The 19,444-nt window shown below is 39.9% G+C and overlaps 1 protein-coding gene across 1 annotated transcript in view; it reads left to right on the top strand.

Annotated features, from left to right (window-relative positions):
- Window positions 1-19,444, top strand: part of LOC136867374 (glutamate receptor ionotropic, kainate 2) — a 207,890-nt gene that overhangs the window by 64,592 nt on the left and 123,854 nt on the right. The window contains exons 3-5 of the mRNA XM_067144550.2: window positions 2,002-2,154; window positions 11,694-11,878; window positions 16,148-16,305. Coding sequence (XP_067000651.2) covers window positions 2,002-2,154; window positions 11,694-11,878; window positions 16,148-16,305 — 496 coding nt within the window. The remainder of the gene's footprint in view (window positions 1-2,001; window positions 2,155-11,693; window positions 11,879-16,147; window positions 16,306-19,444) is intronic.

Raw genomic sequence — 19,444 nt, 5'->3', positions numbered from 1 at the left:
CACTACTTGTCCACAACTTCAACAATAATCCGCACTACTAATTTACAAGATACGACCGAAAACATTTCATAGCTGGTATTTATGACAGTTCTTTATTTATCATTTTCTCAAAAACACACGTTTTTGTATTCCCCCAACCTTCCGATTTTAGTTTTAACACCATGTTTTCATCTTAAGTTAAACTTCAGTGAATTCCGCTTTTATGTAGCCCACAACGTTTTCATAACTTCACCTTAAATGAATTCCCTTTGTAGGTCACCCCCCCCTCCACCCCGCCATATTTTTCTAACAGAACAATCACTTGCGAACACTTTGTTCACAGATTTCGCGTTTCTCTGTTCCCTTTAGACTTGTGTTCACGCCCTGGTAACTCGCCGGATTTGAGTTTCTCCAACGATAAACACCTCTCCCCACCCACAGACCCCTCGTTTTGTCAAAGTTACCCATATAATGTATGCCTGAATCTGACCAAACATGCTAAAAGTATGTGCATATATGTTATTACAAACATTTGTCACTGAAAATTCACATATAATCCATTAATTAATTTCCTGGCACCCGAGATTGTTAGTGGTACAACAGCGTTACTATCTTTATACATTACCGCATAATAAAATGATGGCATGAATTAAATAACTTTTACTTAATTAATGCACGTGTAACATGGTGTAACTTTATGCCCTGTATAGGGAGAGGAATTAGGCACTGGAATAATTTACCAAGGGGGTTGTTCGATAAGCTCTTTGAAATCATTTAAGAAAAGTGTAAGTGAACAATTAACTGTCTACGTGACTCAGGCGGCAGCGCTCTGGCCTCTCACCGCTGGGTTGCGAGATTCAAATCCCGGTCACTCTTTGTGAGATTTGTGCTGGACAAAGTGGAGGCGAGGCAAGTTTTTCTCTGGGTACTCCTGGTTTTCCTATCAGTTTTCATTCCAAAAAACTTTTCAATATCATTTCATTTCATCTGTCAGTCATTAATCACTGCCCTAGAGGAATGGACAGGATTCGGGAACCGGCACAATCTCTATCCTCGCCGCTAGATGAGGCCTTTATTCATTCAATTCCTGACCCGGTTAAATGACTGGAAACAGGCTGTGGATGTTCATTCTTCATAAGTAAACAATTGATAGAGGATCGGCCACCAGGGTGAAAGCCCTAAATGCAGATCAGTAGTGATTGATAGATAGATATATAGATAGATACGGTAGATTGATTGATTGATTGATTGATTGATTGATTGATTGATTGATTGATTGATATACTTATTAGTTAGTTAGTTACTTAGTCAGTCAGTCAGTCAGTCAGTCAGTCAGTTAGTTAGTGCAATCGATAAACCAAGAATTGGTATTATTAAAGTACAATGGCGTATGGCCTCCGGAGAGGCCTGGCACAGGTCTTTCGAATTGACACCTGACGCATATGTTAGAATGGAGCCCCATCTATGATGGATTCTAATGATGCAAACGGTGCTGGCACACCCAGCCCCCGAACCATCAGAATTCACCAATGAACGTTAAAATCACCGGCCCGGACAGGAGTCGAACTCTAGGCCTCTTAGACCAAAGGCTAGTATGCCAACCATTTATCCATGGACCTGACTACATTTAAATAATTAATATTCAAGAAATTAATAACAGTTAAATATTTGTGGTATTACTTGTAATTGGCACATAGATGACGATCATTGAAGTTTTGTATATTTATAAACTGTAAATTTACGTGAACCGATAGCCAATATTTTTCAGACGCCTGCGTAACCTAAAAGAACGTGTCACATACAGCCTATTTTTGAGTCTTGGCTTGTCAAAACGATTACTTCCCAGCCAGGTGGCCTGCAGATATCAGAGTGCCACCATGACATTCTGAGCCGTATTGCTTAATTTTTGTGACCGGATCTACGTTCCCGAGTTAATGAAGATCCAATTTCATGTTTCCGTTTATTTTTCCGTCCTACAGGACAGCCCACAGTGCAGAATTTAATGAAGTCTGTGTGTTGCAGTTGCCCTGCTGTCTCCCGAAAATGGACTGCTTCAAGAAACAGCATTCAATCATGCTGTGCAGCACATGAACAATGACCTTCGACACACCGACATTCTGGAGAAGGAGATCAGAAAGGTTGAGTCCTTCGACAGCTTCAGCACCGGTATGATAAGTGAGTATGACAAATACCTTCTGACTCTTTAAGTTAAGAGTAAATAATATGTATTTATCTATGATTTCCAAACAGTGAGCTAATTCTTTAAACTAAGATTAAAAATTGCTACGAAGGTATAATTTTATTTTACGGTTTGAACTTTAGAAAACTGTATTATTGTATTAACTAAAAATACTGGGCATTCTACGAGGGCCATCTGGAAAGTAGTACCCGTTAGCGCCGCATGAAGCTCTGACGACTCGGGTAGCCGCTGGGCAAGGTCAGACCCCGTCAGTGGCTTGTCTGCCTGCTCTGTGCGAGGTTGCGTGACGCTAGCATTGCCTGTGTTGTGTCTGTGATCGTTTAAAATGCTTAAACAAATTGAGAACCCCGCCAGTTGTGAAGTGAGGGCTGTGATTAAATTTCTTATTGCACGAAACCTTCGACCTTGTGATATTCATCGCCAATTAACGGAGGTGTATGGAGACAATGTGATTGACGAGTCGTCTGTTCGGCGCTGGTGTCGCAACCTCAACCTGGGGAGGGGGAATACACACGACGAGGAGCATTCAGGGAGACCATCTGCCATTACAGACCAACTGCTGAGCGCAGTAGACGAATGCGTGAGGAACGATCGGCGCGTCACAATTGATGAACTCCGTGAACATTTTCCTAATGTGTCTCGAACAATTGTTCATGAAATTGTCAAAGACCATCTGCATTATTCAAAAACCTGTGCAAGGTGTCTCCCGCGCATGCTTCCAGAGGAGCACAAAACCAAGCGAATGGCTGCAGCACTGACGTTTCTGGGACGTTATTCCGATGAAGGAGACTCTTTCCAGACTCGCATCATTACTGGAGACGAAACATGGGTTTGTTATGCATCACCTGAGACTAAATGACAATCAATGGAGTGGCATCATGTTCATTCACCAACCAAACCAAAAAAATTCAAGACAGTTCTGTCCACCAGGAAACTCATGGCAACCGTTTTCTGGGATCGCCGAGATGTACTGCTCATTGATTTTATGGCCCGTGGAGACACAATTAATGCTAATGCGTATTATGAAACATTAAAGAAATTAGGGCGGGCAATACAAAATCGACGGCGAGGTCTATTGTCTACAGGCGTCATTCTCCTTCATGACAATGCCAGGCCTCATGCAGCTGCGATAACACAACAACTTTTGCAGCAATTCAAGTGGGAAACCTTCGACCATCCCCCGTATAGCCTGGATTTGGCCCCTTCGTATTTTCATCTCTTTACGAAGCTTAAAGACTTTCTAGCGGGAAAAAGATTTGACAGCGATGAAGAACTTAAACGAGCTATGACTACGTATCTCAATACGCTGGCGGCAGAGGACTGTGACGCTGGAATACAATAACTCGTCCCACGTTATGACAAATGCCTAAATTTGCTTGGAGATTATGTGGAGAAGTAGTGTAAAGTATACTCTTTCCAATACAAATGTGTATATTTGTTAATATTTACTCCTGTGTCTTTATTGCGCAAACGGGTACCACTTTTCGGATGGCCTTCAGCATTTATTTGACGACAATATCAGCATTTGTTTATTTATTATAATTAGAACTGAGTTAAACAGGAAAGCTGCGTTGTAGGACCCATTTAAGAGCAGTTTATCCCTGCGGCTCAACGATATATTCACGGTTGAGAGTTTGGTAATCACTTATATTTGGTTTTCAACCGAGTGAGTTGGTCGTATGCTTAGGATCGCATAGCTGTGAACTTGCATTCGGGAGATGATGGGTTCGAATCTCACCATCGGCAACCCTGAAAATGCATTTTCGTAGTTCCGCACTTTCTCACCAGGCAAATACTGGGGTTGTACCCTAATTAAGACCACGGCCGCTATCTTCCAAATCCTAGCCCTTTCCCATCCTTCCGTCGCCGAAAACATTTGATATGGCTTTTGTTTGATTTATAATTTGCTTTACGTCACACCGACATATATATATATCTTATGCTATTTACCCTTAAAATACAGCCCCAGCATTTGCCTGGCGTGTAAATGGGAAAACACGGAAAACTATCTCCAGTGCTGCCGACAGTAGGACTCGAACCCACTATATCCCGAATGCAGGACGATTCTAATCCCACTGTCGGTGGCACTTTGGTATGGTAGTGCGACGTTAAGCAAGTTGCAAAATCAGTTTTTCACCCATTAGGATGAATTATCGACCACTGAAGTACAGAAGGTTACCTAAATTCGAATAATTACGTTACTTTAAATTGTCAGGAACGAAGTCATATATGAATCACGGAGACCAAGTAATGACAGTATACAGTGACCTGCGATTGAATTAGGTTTTTCCTTTAGTTTTTCTTAATTTGTCACACCACTTGATAAGACATTTCAATGAGTCTGTTCATCAAATCAAAAAACATTCCATGACCTGCATGAACACTATCTGATTTTTTATTTTTTCAAACATGCATATTTTGAAATTACTCAATTACTCAATTTTGACTGGTCATGGCAAATTTGATTATTATTTTCATCGATTCAGAATCAATCGACTTGATGGCTATGTGTGTGTTTGCGGATCCTCACAAACAGTAGACCACCTACTGTTTGAATGTGCTGCATTTGAAAGAAGAAGGCATGATTTGAACTCTCATTTGAATTATTGCAACATTGCATTATCAAAACCCCTGTATCATTTGTTTAAGAAGCCATGCTGTTACAAAAATTGAATTAACTTCATCCACTTCATTTTCCGTCGATTAGATACATGAATTCATTTTCATTGTAAAAGTGAATATGTATTTTAACTACAACCCTAGTATACTATGTAAAATATGGTTCCAAACTTCTTTGGATATTCATTAATAATAATAATACGAAGTAGTTAGCATTTTCAACGACATGCTGCATTTCAAATAAAATAACATTTTTAGGCTTGTAAATTTTGACGGTTATTGTTCTGTTGAGTGTTTTTCTGAATAATACAGGTATGAGGATATTAAGAGACTCCCTCGTGATTGTATCACAATTATACGCCACATAGAATTAAAACCCTTATCAAAGCAGAAAAATCCACAGTTCTAGTACTTTGGGCAAGCAACTGAACGCTGAAAATTTTCTTTCAGAAAATGTGGAAAAGGGAACTTTTAGGACATGAAGGATAAATAAACCCCACACAATATTTATTAGCATAATTACAGAGGGGTCCAGAAAAATGTAGACACTTCTTGGTTAATGGAACAAAATGGCATACCGTTACAATTCTTGCGCAGGGGCAAGGTTATTTTGTAGGTTCAAAGTGACCCCATTAGCAGCCTAAAACGTCGATGCCGCTGAACTGCTGACTGAACTACGGCTGTCAATGTTGCCGGTGTGGTAGCCGCACAGGACGCTTCGATGTTTTCTCGTAGCTCGTTCAATGTAGCTGGCTTCTGTCGATAAACTTCATTTTCCAAGTTTCCCTTTAGGTAGAAGTGAAGAGGTGAAAGGTCTGGAGGCTCTGGTGGGTACTCAACAGCTCCTCTTCGACCTATCCATCGTCCAGGTAGATTTTCATGCAAGTAGGAACTGATATATCTGTGGTAGTGAGGTGGAACGCCATCTTATTGTAGGCAAAACATTTCATTTCCAAACACGTCTCGGATGGCAGCTCAACTCAATGTTTGCAGCATATGAAGATACACCTCACCAGTTACGGTACCCTCAGAGAAGAATGGGCCAATCAAATTGCGCAATGATAGACCACACTACACATTAATATCGAATAGATTAACATGTTTGTCCACGTGAACGTGAGGATTTTCAGGAGCCCAATACACGCAGTTTTGGCGGTTTACTGTACCGTTCAGTTTGAATTGCGCCTCGTCAGATCAGATAACCATCCCTGCAAACCGTTCCTCCTCGCGAAGCATGCCTTCAAACCACTCGCAGTACTCCATCCTTCGATCCGGGTCGTCATCGTACATAGCGTGGAGCGATCTTGGAGTATACACTTTCCACTTTGCAGCCTTCAGAATTCGTCGTACGGTTGATCGGCTTACCCCGCTTTCACGTGCACCCTGATTCACAGATTTTTCAGGTGACCAAGTAAAATGTTGCAACACAGCAGCGCTGGAAGCTGGACTTACTGATGTTTTTGTTCGGCCAGACCTTTCCTTATGCACATCCTGAACAGTATCATCGGCTTCAAATTTATCCCGAATACGATGTTGTTGTACGTGTTGGTGGCTGAGCTCCGTACACATTATGCCATTACCTCTGTACCTCTATTATGTTTTCGTATATCCAGTACCACTTCAATACGGCCTTGCGTTTCTCGAACGACAATCTTACTTCATTCAATGCTGCACTGTCATCTCCTGGAAAATGCGCGCCAAGATTGTCTCGCCATTCACGTGACCATCATCAGTTGAGAAGTCCGGCTCCATGGCTAAATGGTTAGCGTGCTGGCCTTTGGCCAAAGGGGTCCCGGGTTCGATTCCCGGCAGGGTCGGGAATTTTAACCTTAATTAGTTAATTTCTCTGGCACGGGGGCTGGGTGTATGTGTCGTCTTCATCATCATTTCATCCTCATCACGACGCGCAGGTCGCCTACGGGGGTCAAATAAAAAGACCTGTATCTGGCGAGCCAAACATGTCCTCGAACAGTCCCGGCACTAAAAGCCATACGCCATTTCATTTCATCAGTTGAGAAAACAATGTACTACGCTACCGTGCAAGAATTGCAACGATATGTCATTTTGTTCCAAATATTTTAACTATCAAAAAGTATAGGCTATATATTTTTCTGGACCTCTGTATATACAAATAAATACATGTTTTATCTGATGTTTTTTTTTAGTTTCTTTCTTTTCAAACTATTTAGTTTGATTCTCAAACTCCTCACTAAGTTTGTCTATAACGTCGATGGTTTAATCAGCTGCCGGCCTCGTGACTGATACATCCTGAACATGTGATTTCTTTTCTTTGAGTACCGATACAAGTATCGCTCTGTGAGTGCTGAAGTATAACGTATAACACACCATTTCGAATGGTGTCATTTTATTGCGTTGCTTCTACACTTTCATATCTTTTGAAGTATTTGAAGGTCAATTATCTTCATCAATTGTCTTTGTTGATCGCTCTACTATCACAATATCTTCATCCGAACGACCACTCGGTCCTGGTGCATCACTATATTTCACCACCTTAAGATTTTTCCACTTTTCTAACTTATTATCTCCAACCGAACGACGTTTACGTGTTGGCGGCATAATGGCTCATGATATACTCACGTGATTCATTGTTAGATAACATTACCTCAAACCGGAAACTCATTGGTTGACTAACTCTACCACTGATAACTCTATTGTCACATCATAGATGACCCCTTCAAATTGAACTGGAGACCTTAGTTTTTGCGAAATTCAAAAATCTGACATGTTAATTTTCTTACAAAAGGTCAATCTACTTATTTAAATACTGAAAATGAACATCGGATAGTAATTGTAGAACAAGTTCATTTTTAAATATTGCCCTTTTTACATTTTTTGCGAATAATATTTAGACCGGATAATATTTCCAAAATATTCCTTTTTCCATTTTATAGAGCTCTCCAAAACACGCGTTTTGACACCTTCACCCTTTCTCTATCTTGAATACTTTAGTCACAATTTATTGAAATAGCTTAACTTCATGTTTTTTCTAAAGTGGTGCCTTATACTTTGTGATCTAAGGAACATTTTCACTGTTCAAAAGTTTCTATTCTTTCAGCTACACAGAGAAACATCGAATCATGGATATGTTTGTATGCTTCGAAGACGAACGGGTGGTATTTGAGGGTCGGACTATATTTCCAGGGTGACCTCCTGAAGTAGCAGCTGTTTTTTTCCATCCAAACTAGTCTTCAGGAGATCGCTGCTTGGTGCACGGTATCACGAAGTCACGGAAGTGCTGCAAGGAAGAAATAATGTCATTACGAGAAAATAGGACCTGCTATTGGTCCATGGCACATGATTTTAGGTCCAATAAATAATTTTCTCTTCCTTCCGAAGAGGTCAGAATTTTAATGTTTTCTCCTTAAAATTATTCGCTATTGCTTTGTTTGCAGCCTCTCAAGTTCCTAATCTAGTGGCAGACCACTGCATACCAGGATAGAACAGCTTCAGATTGGTTTTCAAATGTACGCTTCTTAGACCGCAGGGGTGTTACAGGCGATCACATCAGTCGAGTGTGCTGTTCTTGGAAAGTATGTTCACCAAACGCCAAAAACAGAAGTGCTTATTTAAAATTCGAAACATTGTAATTCTCTGCATTAAACAGACGCTTGTGGAGGCCCTCTGTGTTTCAACAAATGATCACCGGTCTGTTACCAAGCTCACTGGATTTCTCCTACTCTCAAGGGAGGCGGACGTGTTACGACAAACACGCTAGGATGATCTTGCAACACATTTTGCAAAGTACTGTAGATATGGAAACTGATTTTTAAACCCGGTTACAGTTTTTCATTATTTTATGAGCTTATTATGTAGATATATAATATCAATGGTATGTCAAGGATATTGCTCCGCGTCTTCAGTAGAACCTCCTAAAATTATCCTCCACTTAAAGGTTTCTAATGTTGATAACGATGCTTTCACGGCCCGTACTTGTAGACATGATATGTACTATTGGGCTATGGTTATTATTGTTTGAATAATACGTATTCTAACGCCTGTGTCACCTATCCATTGACTGAATCCGAAAGAAATTTGATACTTCGGAGGATGATACGGGGTAAAGGAAAAGGTTCATAATATGCAGTAAAGTAACTGAGGAGCTTTCTTGTGAACACCAATTAAGTCATCTGTAACTTTTCGTTTTTGTGATAAAAATTCTTTTATGAATGACATTCCTGTGCTCCATTAAGAGACTGTGCAATACTCTCTTAAGTCACGCCTAGTTTACAATTGAAAACTTCCTTCTTTTTTTTCAAACTCCGTTTAAATAATTAAAACATATTTTTCTAAACCCCTCCTAAGTCATATCCTCGTTCTAGAACTCTGTTCTTGGTCGAAAATTGCTAGCATGCAATGGCAATTACATGACAATTCAACAAGAACAGTGGCATGTACTGGAATGTACAGACCAAAAGGATAAATTGATAAATTTCCAAGGGAAATGGAACTGGATTTTGGGTGAAAAATTTAAATTTCGTTTTTGTGTATTAATTTGTTCTCTAAACCTTCCGCTTTATAATAAGAGTTTGAACATGACTCTAGATTAATTGTAACCATTTTAGTTTTCCATTTATCTGAGCCGGGAGCATGGAGTCATGGGTGACGAATTTGTTTCGAATTTGTGTTGTATCACTCGTTTAGCGACCTCTCTCTCTGTGGAAATGCCTAGATTTAGTGGTCAAGATTTTTAAAGATTTTTGAAAGAGAGTGAATTTTTTAAAGGAGAGTGAATTGGCAGAAGAGAAAGGAAAGCAATTTTCAAGGCAGTGGCAACATACAACCAATATTAACAAGTGTCAGGTTCGTGAACATTTAGGGTTGCAGGCTGGTTCTCAGACACTTGATACTATTCTAACTTCAGACAAGCTCAGACTCAGAAATACAAAGAACGGGATCAAGATTTCAGCCAGAAAAGCAAGACAAGTTAGAAGAACTGCCAAGAGAAGGCTAGAGGACGTCTTTTGAGATGACGAAGGAACTGAAGATTCTAGAGCAGGGATGTTTTAACTATGAGCTCAGTTTTCTGAAGTTTAAATTTTTTCATATTCAAGGAACCTTTTCTCAGATTCTATCGACTCGATTTTTCCGCCACATGTACTGAAATAGGGGGAGGAGGTGGATGTTCAAAAGAGTGTTGACAAAGTAATATCCACAAAAAATGAATATCTCACTCAGGAATAGAAATCATAATAAACTATTGTTTCTGTACAGACAACATATATGTTTGCATGCAATGTCCAAATTTAGATTTGTGGCTGCAGTGGTTTATGAGAATTCCCTATATTACACATAATTTTACATTGTTAATATGGGCGATTCCAATAGCCCTTTCATTACAAGAGAAAATTCAGCCCGGACAGTTCGCTACGTTGAAATTATTATTTTGTGACTCGTCTACCGGCCAAAATAACATCAAGAACATAGTGCCATTATTATAATCTGATATAGAATAAAGTCCTTTGTTTGACGGTACTGTTTCTACTGGAGGAATTCATACTTACCTGAACGCTTTGGTGAAAGCAGACTTATTCTATGTTTGTTTCAAAAGGTACTGATTTGTAATATAGGAAAAGGTGTGACAAGTTTAAAGAACTGATGTAACAAGGAGTAAGACAATCAAAAACCTTGATAAAGTAAATCATTGTATTTGCCCGTATATACAAAGCAAGTAACATTGACTACAAGTGTAATCAATACTTAGTATTTTGTCCGGCGTGCTGGCCTTTGGTCCAGAGGGTCCCGGGTTTGATTCTCGGCCGGATCGGTGATTTGAACCTTAATTGGTTAATTCCAGTGGCTCGGAGGCTGAGTTTGTGTGGCGTATTCGGTATTAGAAATCATCCTAGGTAGGGCCCTCGTCTTCACAGACACGCAGGTCGGCTAATAGGCCATCTACGAGAAAAAGACTGTACCAGGCCTCTCCGGAGGCCATACGCCGTTATTATTATTATTATTATTATTATTATTATTATTATTATTATTATTATTATTATTATTATTATTATTATTATTATTATTATTATTATTATTATTATTATTATTATTATTATTATTATTATTATTATTATACCTTTTGTATGTTAAAGAGCACTGTAGTACAAATTATTTCTTCTGTTACTCATTCTTCCGAACATTCTTCCTTAAATCTGCGAAGACTTAGGTGCGTTTTGGAACCAAATGCGTATTAGTTATGTCCTTTGTACCAGACCAGAAAACAGATATTACTGTAATTTTATTTGAATGTCCTATATTCCGATATCTATTGCATAGTTAAAACAATATCCATCTAAAATATAACAGAAGAAAAATATTTGTTCTTCCTGTAAAGTTACTAAAAATAGATAGAGTTCAGAAGAAAGCTTCTCAATTGACTTAGACTCAAGTCCACTAGTACGACCTTCACAAGAGAACTGCAGTTGACCAAAGGTGGAAGGGAACCACAATAGGAGCAAAACTTAGAGCATGTGAGGAGAAAAAACCGGTATCAGTCATAGATAGACGGTGTGAGAGTTCTTGAACCTGAGTAAATGTACGAATTATTTGCAGATGTTTAATTATAAATGTCACAATCGGTGTTACCCCTGACTCATTTTAAGTTCAAATCTGCAAATTTGCATTGTGCATATCAACTATTTCATTGTTATTTCATTATACTTCAGTTTCTAAATAACTCTTTATATGTTTTAATCCTGTGATTGCATCAGTGATATTACGTATCTGCCATCTCAGTTGACACATCACTCTTTGCTATGTTTCGATATTTTTTTTTTTTTTGTAAATATAACACATTAATCTTTTAGAAGTAGGAGAAGGCTATCTGGCCTTGACCTTGCCTCAATCAATAAATCAATCAGTCAATCATATCCAATTTCAGCGTGTGACCTGACATCGAAGGGAGTAGCTGGCATTTTTGGACCGCATTCTCCGTCAAGCACGGGGATCGTGCGGTCTATTTGTGAGACTCTGGAGATTCCACACGTGCTTACAACTTGGGATCCTTACGGTCTCCCAAGCCAGTACACCAACAACTTATACCCGGATCCTCAAGTGCTTTCTCAGGTAAATTCTGTTCTAATGAAATGTATGTTCATGAGAGTACCCCTAAACAATAAATATAATATAATGTTGTGACCTCAATTGGAAGATAGCTGCACAATTCTTATTCCTCTTCTTCTTCCTCTGCTTCTCAGCCTGACAATTGGTGGGTAGCATAATTATCCTCCTAAGACAACTGTTTAATTGTTAGTATGAGCGTCGTCCTTTAGTGTAATCCACAACTGTACTCTTGGTCTCCTTATTTCTTACTTTTCCTTCCACTTTTCTTTCCCTTCAAGCAGCGTAGTACATCATGATAAATGACGTAGTAAGTGACTAATCGAAGTGTATCGCCTCTTCACGATGGATTCTGTTACGCTGTGTTTTCTTTTCGATCTGTACATGACTCGTCATCGTTACCTTACTGGTCTAGGGGGTTCGTAACATCTGACGCCAGCACCACATTTCAAATGCACCTAGTATTTCCCTTTCTGCCTTCAGCAGAGTCCAGGTTTCGGATCCGTAGGTTGCTATGCTCCAAACAAAGCTTTTTAACGAAATGCTTTTCTCACTGGAAGTGATATGGCCGTAGACACTAGTAGGCTCCTTTTCTTACTAAAAGCTTCTTTTGCGTGACCTATTCAAGAACAGGCCTCCTCTCACACTTCCCACAAGATCAAATGATGATTTTCAAGAACTTGAACTAATTTGCTTGTGCCATTCTTTCACCTCCCAAACTATAGAAACGCCACAAGTGACCGCCAGTAAGGCACCAATTCAGAAAATCTAACAACTGGTTGTTGTTGTTATTATTATTATATTATTATATTATTATTATTATTATTATTATTATTATTATTATTATTATTATTATTATTATTATTATTATTATTATTATTATTTTAGACGTTTATGCCATTAGAGACCACAATAAGCAACACTTGCACATTTTTAGAAGCTTTCTTTGCAGCCCAGTATCGTTGCATCCTCTCTCGGGCAGCCTGTCTCCTTTCAGTTGTCCACTCGCTGTTCTGTTGTTCTTCACAAAAGCCCTTGAAGTTATTGGTCTGGTCTTGGTACTTGTACCACGTAGATAACTTCTTGTGATTTTAATTTTCTTGGCACCAATGTGCCTTCCTTAACGGGTCAGTTGGCGGTGCGGTTAGGGGCGTGCAACTGTGATCTGGCATTCGGGAGATAGTGGGTTCGAACCCCATTTTCGGCAGCCCTGAAGATGGTTTTCTGTGGTCTCCCATTTTGACACATGAGTGTGTGCCTTAATTAAGGCCAGAGCCGCTTCCTCCCCACTCCTAGGCCTTTCCTATCCCATCGTCGCCATAAGACCTTACTGTGTCGTTGCGACGTAAAGCAAATTGTAAAAATATTCCTTCATTCTCTAACTTGCAGCTTCTTTCTTCTAATCCATCTAATGCTGTTCCTTCTAGGTCTTTGTTTTTGGGTCCTGGAATCCCTCAAATATTCGTATCTTGCTTCTGAATGTGGTTCTATCATGAAAGTCTTGTTCCATGATGTTCATTTCTTACAGGTTCTTCTTGGTGTTAATATGTCGTCGTTGCCGGGACGAAACCTCCTATGTGAAATATTTTAGCTTAGAAATTTGGCCGGTAAGGTTCTGTCATCTAAGTTGTTATATCGTGTGACAGTTGTCAAGGCATTCTCGCTCTTCATAATGTACGTGCTGCGGGTCAGTATACCTCCAAAAATATTAACACATAGAAGGTTTCGTCCCGGCAACGACGATATCATTTTTCATATGATTTGCCTTTTCTGTTGGACTTGTTGAAATGATTGACTTTTTTACATATTACATATTATTGCCTTCCTTCAGCAGGAGAAAACAGAAAACGGGAACACGACGCATCGATGGTTGCTAAGAGAAAGCAACAAATAAATTAAAATGGTGCCCTCCGATGTAATAGGGACGCCAATCTAGCCCCATGCACAGGAGTAAAGCATCACTTTCTGATGACCGGGCGAGTTGGCCGTGCGGTTAACGGCGCACGGCTGTGAGCTTGCACCCGAGAGATAGTGGGTTCGAATCCCACTGTCGGCAGCCATGAAGATGGTTTTTCGTGGTTTCCCATCTTCACATCAGGAAAATGCTTAGGCTGTACCTCAATTAAGGCCACGGCCGCTTCCTTCCAACTCCTACGCCTTTCCAATCCCTTCGTCGCCATAAGATCTATCTGTGCCGGTGAGACGTAAAGCCACTAGCAAAAAACTTTCTGATGGTTCTGATAATAGTTAGCCATGATTCACCGAGGGGGTAGCCTGTATCGCGGTTGAAATTACCTTTTGAAACGCGCGTTGAGTGTGCTTATATAGTGTATTACATGGCATAATCCCAAAATATTACATCATGAATAGTTACACGGGCCGTGAAAATCTGAATGATAATATTTTGATTATTATTTTTATTAATATTATTATTATTATTATTATTAGTAGTAGTAGTAGTACATCAAATGACATTACTATTACAGTAAACGTTAAATTAAAACAATATGAGCTGTTAAATAACGATGTTTACAAGTGTACCGATAAATTATTTATGTAGTCTGTCGCCTCTGATGTCGTGTTGGTGTTTCCAGAGTAGTAGCTCAGAGGTCACTCTTCAGCAATATGCCTTGGGAAGCTGAAGCTACATTCCGCGATAAATAAATTGCCCTACATGTGAAGCAGGTCAGCACATCTGCCATGGTTAGGTTGGATTTTGCTCGGTGTCGATCACGTCTAACGAGGTGGCTGAAGTTCCAATAGTTTATTACAGCCACAGAGACAACAGTGGAGTTATGCTCTAAGGATATTATACCATCCTTGCAGCCAGGTCTGAAGAAGGTTCAACCAGGCTGCTAGCTGTTGTGAGTGGAGGATATCTGGACTTCCAATCTTCCCATACGCCCCCCCCCCCCCAAAAAAGGCCACTGTTCAACATAGCAGATGAGGCCACCTGGGCAATGCACCAGTCCCCCTCCCCAGTTTTATCCTTTTCGACCGAAAGTCTCACGCTCCAGGACACTGCCCTTAAGGAGGTAGAGGTGGGATACCTCCCTCACTGAGTCCTAGGGAGAAACGGTAAATGGATTAAGAAATAAAGTTTATTATTATTATTATTATTATTATTATTATTATTATTATTATTATTATTATTATTACGGGGATGGCAAGAAGTAGTGATAACGTCAGGACTAGACGAGAAAAATTAAATAAGGGTGTCCAATTACACAGGAAGAGTATATTTAACAATATAGAAATATTTAACTGGATCAGATGTACATATCAAAATAAAAGGTGCTGAGTAGAATAACTATCAAAACAGTTTAACAAAATTTGGCAACTGGAGTGTATAATGCTCAAGCGGAAAAAGTACCTTCAAAGAAATAACACGGTACGAAATATAAATTAAAGAGATAGCCGCACAAGACAACACTTCTTTATTCCCCAAGAGGCTTTGAAACACAGCCTGTCCCTGAAGGACAGGCAACTTGAGGTACATGTTGTAATGTCCCCACTCAAGGAAACATTGTCGCCAGCTTACAGAGAAGCCAATTTGATCGTCTTAGTAAGCTCGGAAGTTCAGACTGTCTACATCAATTAGCAAGGTTTTCGAAGCTATTCTCCTCTGCCTATTTTAAAAGGGGCACGTGGGTCATACATTATTATTATTATTATTATTATTATTATTATTATTATTATTATTATTATTATTATTATTATTATTATTATTATTATTAGCAGCCTCCGTGGCTCAGACGGCAGCGCGTCGGCCTCTCACCACTGGATATCGTGGTTCAAATCCCGGTCACTCCATGTGAGATTTGTACTGGACAAAGCGGAGGCGGTACAGGTTTTTTTCCGGGTACTCCGGTTTTCCCTGTCATCTTTCATTCCAGCAACACTCGTCATTATCATTTCATAGCAGTTATCACTCATTAATAAATCGCCTTGGGAGTGGCGACCCCATTGTAATAACAGCCTATATACTGTATGTTTCATTCATTACATCCCTGACCCGGTCAATGACTTGAAAACAGGTTGTAGGTTTCCATTTTCATATTACTTATTTAGAGATCATTGTTAGACCTCCCATATTCTTTTTATCTAATTAAAATAATATTTCTCTATAATCCTGTAACTCTCGGCTGGATTATTTTAAAAAATCGAGGAAAGTAGACATTGTGTTCTTTATTGTGATATTATATGTAAGATAAATAATAATAACAATACACAAAGAAAACATTCTAGATTTCATGACCAGTAATATGCTTTTAGGCTTTAGCAGAGGTGGTCCGTCAGATGCGATGGCGTACTTACACGATCCTGTACCAGGACGACAGTGCACTCGTCAGGCTGCAAGGAGTTCTACAGAACACGAACCCAGGAGATAACCCGATCATCGTGAGACAACTTGATCCTAATAAAGACTACAGGTGAGCACGTAAGTATGGGAGTTAAAAGGGGGATTGATCGTCTAGAAGGTGAACAAACCCCATCAAAAGAAATCGAAAGGGTCTGTGTAGGGGTCAAGGCAGCAATGTTTGACGCAGAATAAGTACCGCATGAAAGTAATTGTCGAGATGAAGTATTTAGTCACTATGGCTTTGAAATTGTATAGATGACATTTTCTTTACATTAAACGAATTTTCACTGTCCACGACCACGCGGTCCACATTATGTTCCACGACTGCGGCAGTTGGGGCTCGATTGGGGCTCCAGCAGTGCGGAACTTGCTTTTCGACGCTCGGAGCCACCAGGAAGTACGGTGCTGCTGTATCAGCTAATCTCACCGGCTGGTCATTACTGTAGTACAATGGGCCGTGGGAGAGCGTGGTTACTTGTAATAAACATGTTAGACGCTTGTTTATAAACTTATGATCTTTGTTAATTCCTGTTTATTTGTTATATTAGGTAATAATAATGTTATTTGCTTTACGTCCCACTAACTACTTTTACGGCTTTCGGAGACGCCGAGATGCCGGAATTTAGTCCCTCAGGAATTCTTTTACGTGCCAGGCTGACGTATTTGAGCACCTTCAAATACCACCGGGATGAGCCGGATAGAACCTGCCAAGTTGGGAAGAGAAAGCCAGCGCCTCAACCATTTGAGCCACTCAGCCCGGCTCTCATATTAGGTGCACAATTGTTGACATATTTCATGGCTCAAAGTAAAAAAAAATAAAAGTAAGTTTTACAAGTAAGTTTTAGAAATACAGTTCCCTGCAGGGCGTGTTGTGACGGCTATATGTTATCAGGCAACGTTTTATTACAAAACGATACACAGCTATCGCTGAAGAAATGAAATTTAAAAATGACAGAATTATCGTATTTTCAATCACGTTACCCTTACTGTGGAAAATATCGTAATAGCTTATATTTTAACATATTTCTTCATTTCACTTTTCACTGTCGTGCCAGCATTGTCTATGAGGGATTATGTGTACATTACATAAACCAAAGATTTGTTCTCAATCGAGTCTTCTTTAGTTTCATTAGAGAAAACATATTTTCGCTACAGAGTGAAGAGATTGTTATGCGAGAGCAAACCCCGAATCGCTTGATAAGCGCAAAGCTAGTGATCACAGTGTAGTTCAGACCGAAACAGTAATTGGCACAAACGGAGAATGAGTGCACAACTGGTAGCTGATTTTTATATAAATATTAGCTGAAGACAACCCGCTTCGCTTGGTTTTATTTTTTTATTTTTTTTTATTTTGTACATCCATGTGGATTTCTCCACATAATACAGAAGACGTGCATTAAAGGACCACGGTTTTTCTGTCTTTTCTTACGTTTTTATTCTTACACTCTAAGTCACTTCATAAAAATACATTCTTATACACTGCATTTGATGTATTGTAGTCTGGGGCATCCACAAACAGATTTTCTACTTGTCCGACACGGGAGAAAGTAACGTTGAGCTGACCATGTGTGAAACAGGAATCCTTCGAATTAACTCCGCAGTTGTGGAACGTTTGACGCTGAGTCATATTGATAGTCATAGGATAAGCTAATCTTACTGGAAATTGTGTCCGGTTTCATGGCTAAATGTTTAGCCTGCTGGCCTTTCGTCACAGGCGTCTCGGTTTATACTCCCGGCATAGTCGTAAATTTTAACCATAGTTGGTTAATTTCCCTGGCGCGGGGACTGGGTGTATGTGTCATCTTCATCATCATTTCATCCTCATCACGATACGCAGGTCACCTATGGGAGTCAAATCAATATACCTGCACCACGCCTCTCCGGAGGTCACTCGAAAGAAAAAAACTGGAAGTTGTAGTCGTTTGAAAAAAAATGACAAATCGTTTGAGATCAATGGAATTCTTGGTATGAAAGCTGATTTTCCTCTTTCTCTGCCGGTTAGGATTGCTGTCTAATTATTATTGTTAAGGAGCTAGTTCAGTAAGTATCTGCTTTATATTCAAGAATTACAGAAAATACTCACAGATGTACTCTAGCAGAAAACTTTTGTGCTTCTGAGATCGACATATTCCTGCGAGATGAATCACAGATGATATATAAAACCTAGGAGTACACAGCACAGCCTTCTAGAGTACATTTCACTCCTATCCTTCCAGTATATTCTCACTCATTTTAATACATTCAGTGATGAAGTCAGCCAATTTCAAGCCCCACACCTCCTACACCACCACAGCCACCGACACTATAGGGCGCAATGGGAGACTCGAGGCCACCAACACACACAAAAACCAGTGGTCTGCGGTGGGTACTTCTTGCGGCTCCAAGGTGAAATATGCGGGCACACACGTCAATTTTTATATATAGTCGGTCACTTTCAACCCCCACATCTACCACACCACTACAGTTACCGACACCCAATAACTATAATGCACGAAGGGAGGCTCAAGGCTACTACAACACACACACACATCAGTGGTCTACGGTGGGTAGCCGTGGCTGCAAGGTGAGATATACGTAGTGAAATATGTGTAGTTGGCCACTTCAACCCCCATATCCACCACGCCACCTCAGCTACCGACACGCAACCACCATAGGGCACGATGGGAAACTCGAGGCTACTACCACACACAAACACCAGTGGTCTTCGATAGGCAGTTTTGGCTGCAAGATGAAATATACGGACACACACGTCTATTTTCTATAGATTGATTTCGGTTTATATGTAAGTTACTGCAGTACTTCGATGATTGTGCGACGTGAGGTGAGTGAATCACGAGCATTGAACTCATTTGTGAAGGAGATGTAGTAGACGTTAGATCGATTCTGTAGTTTATTATCTTATGGCGAGATGCACCGGTGGAGGACTAGAGGTCATATGTATCATAAAGGTACAAAGATAATACTGGATCACATTGAACGTGCACTAAAATATTATCGAATGATGTTAACGATTACAATCTGAATCGCCTCAGAACATACCCATCGCTTAGTTCTCCACGTGTTAAGTCAGTATTAAAGAACATGGTCAATAAGGGGATAATAATAGCGTGTGGTCTTCGCAGAAGCCCGGTGTACATCTTTCGGGCTGTCGCTCTATAAACGACCTGGGCGTCTGTGAAGATAAGACCCTGCCTAATATGAATTTTACT

The sequence above is a fragment of the Anabrus simplex genome, chromosome 3 (assembly GCF_040414725.1).
Source record: "Anabrus simplex isolate iqAnaSimp1 chromosome 3, ASM4041472v1, whole genome shotgun sequence".
Classification (NCBI taxonomy): Eukaryota; Metazoa; Arthropoda; class Insecta; order Orthoptera; family Tettigoniidae; genus Anabrus; species Anabrus simplex.
This window is presented reverse-complemented; position numbering and strand designations above follow the sequence as displayed.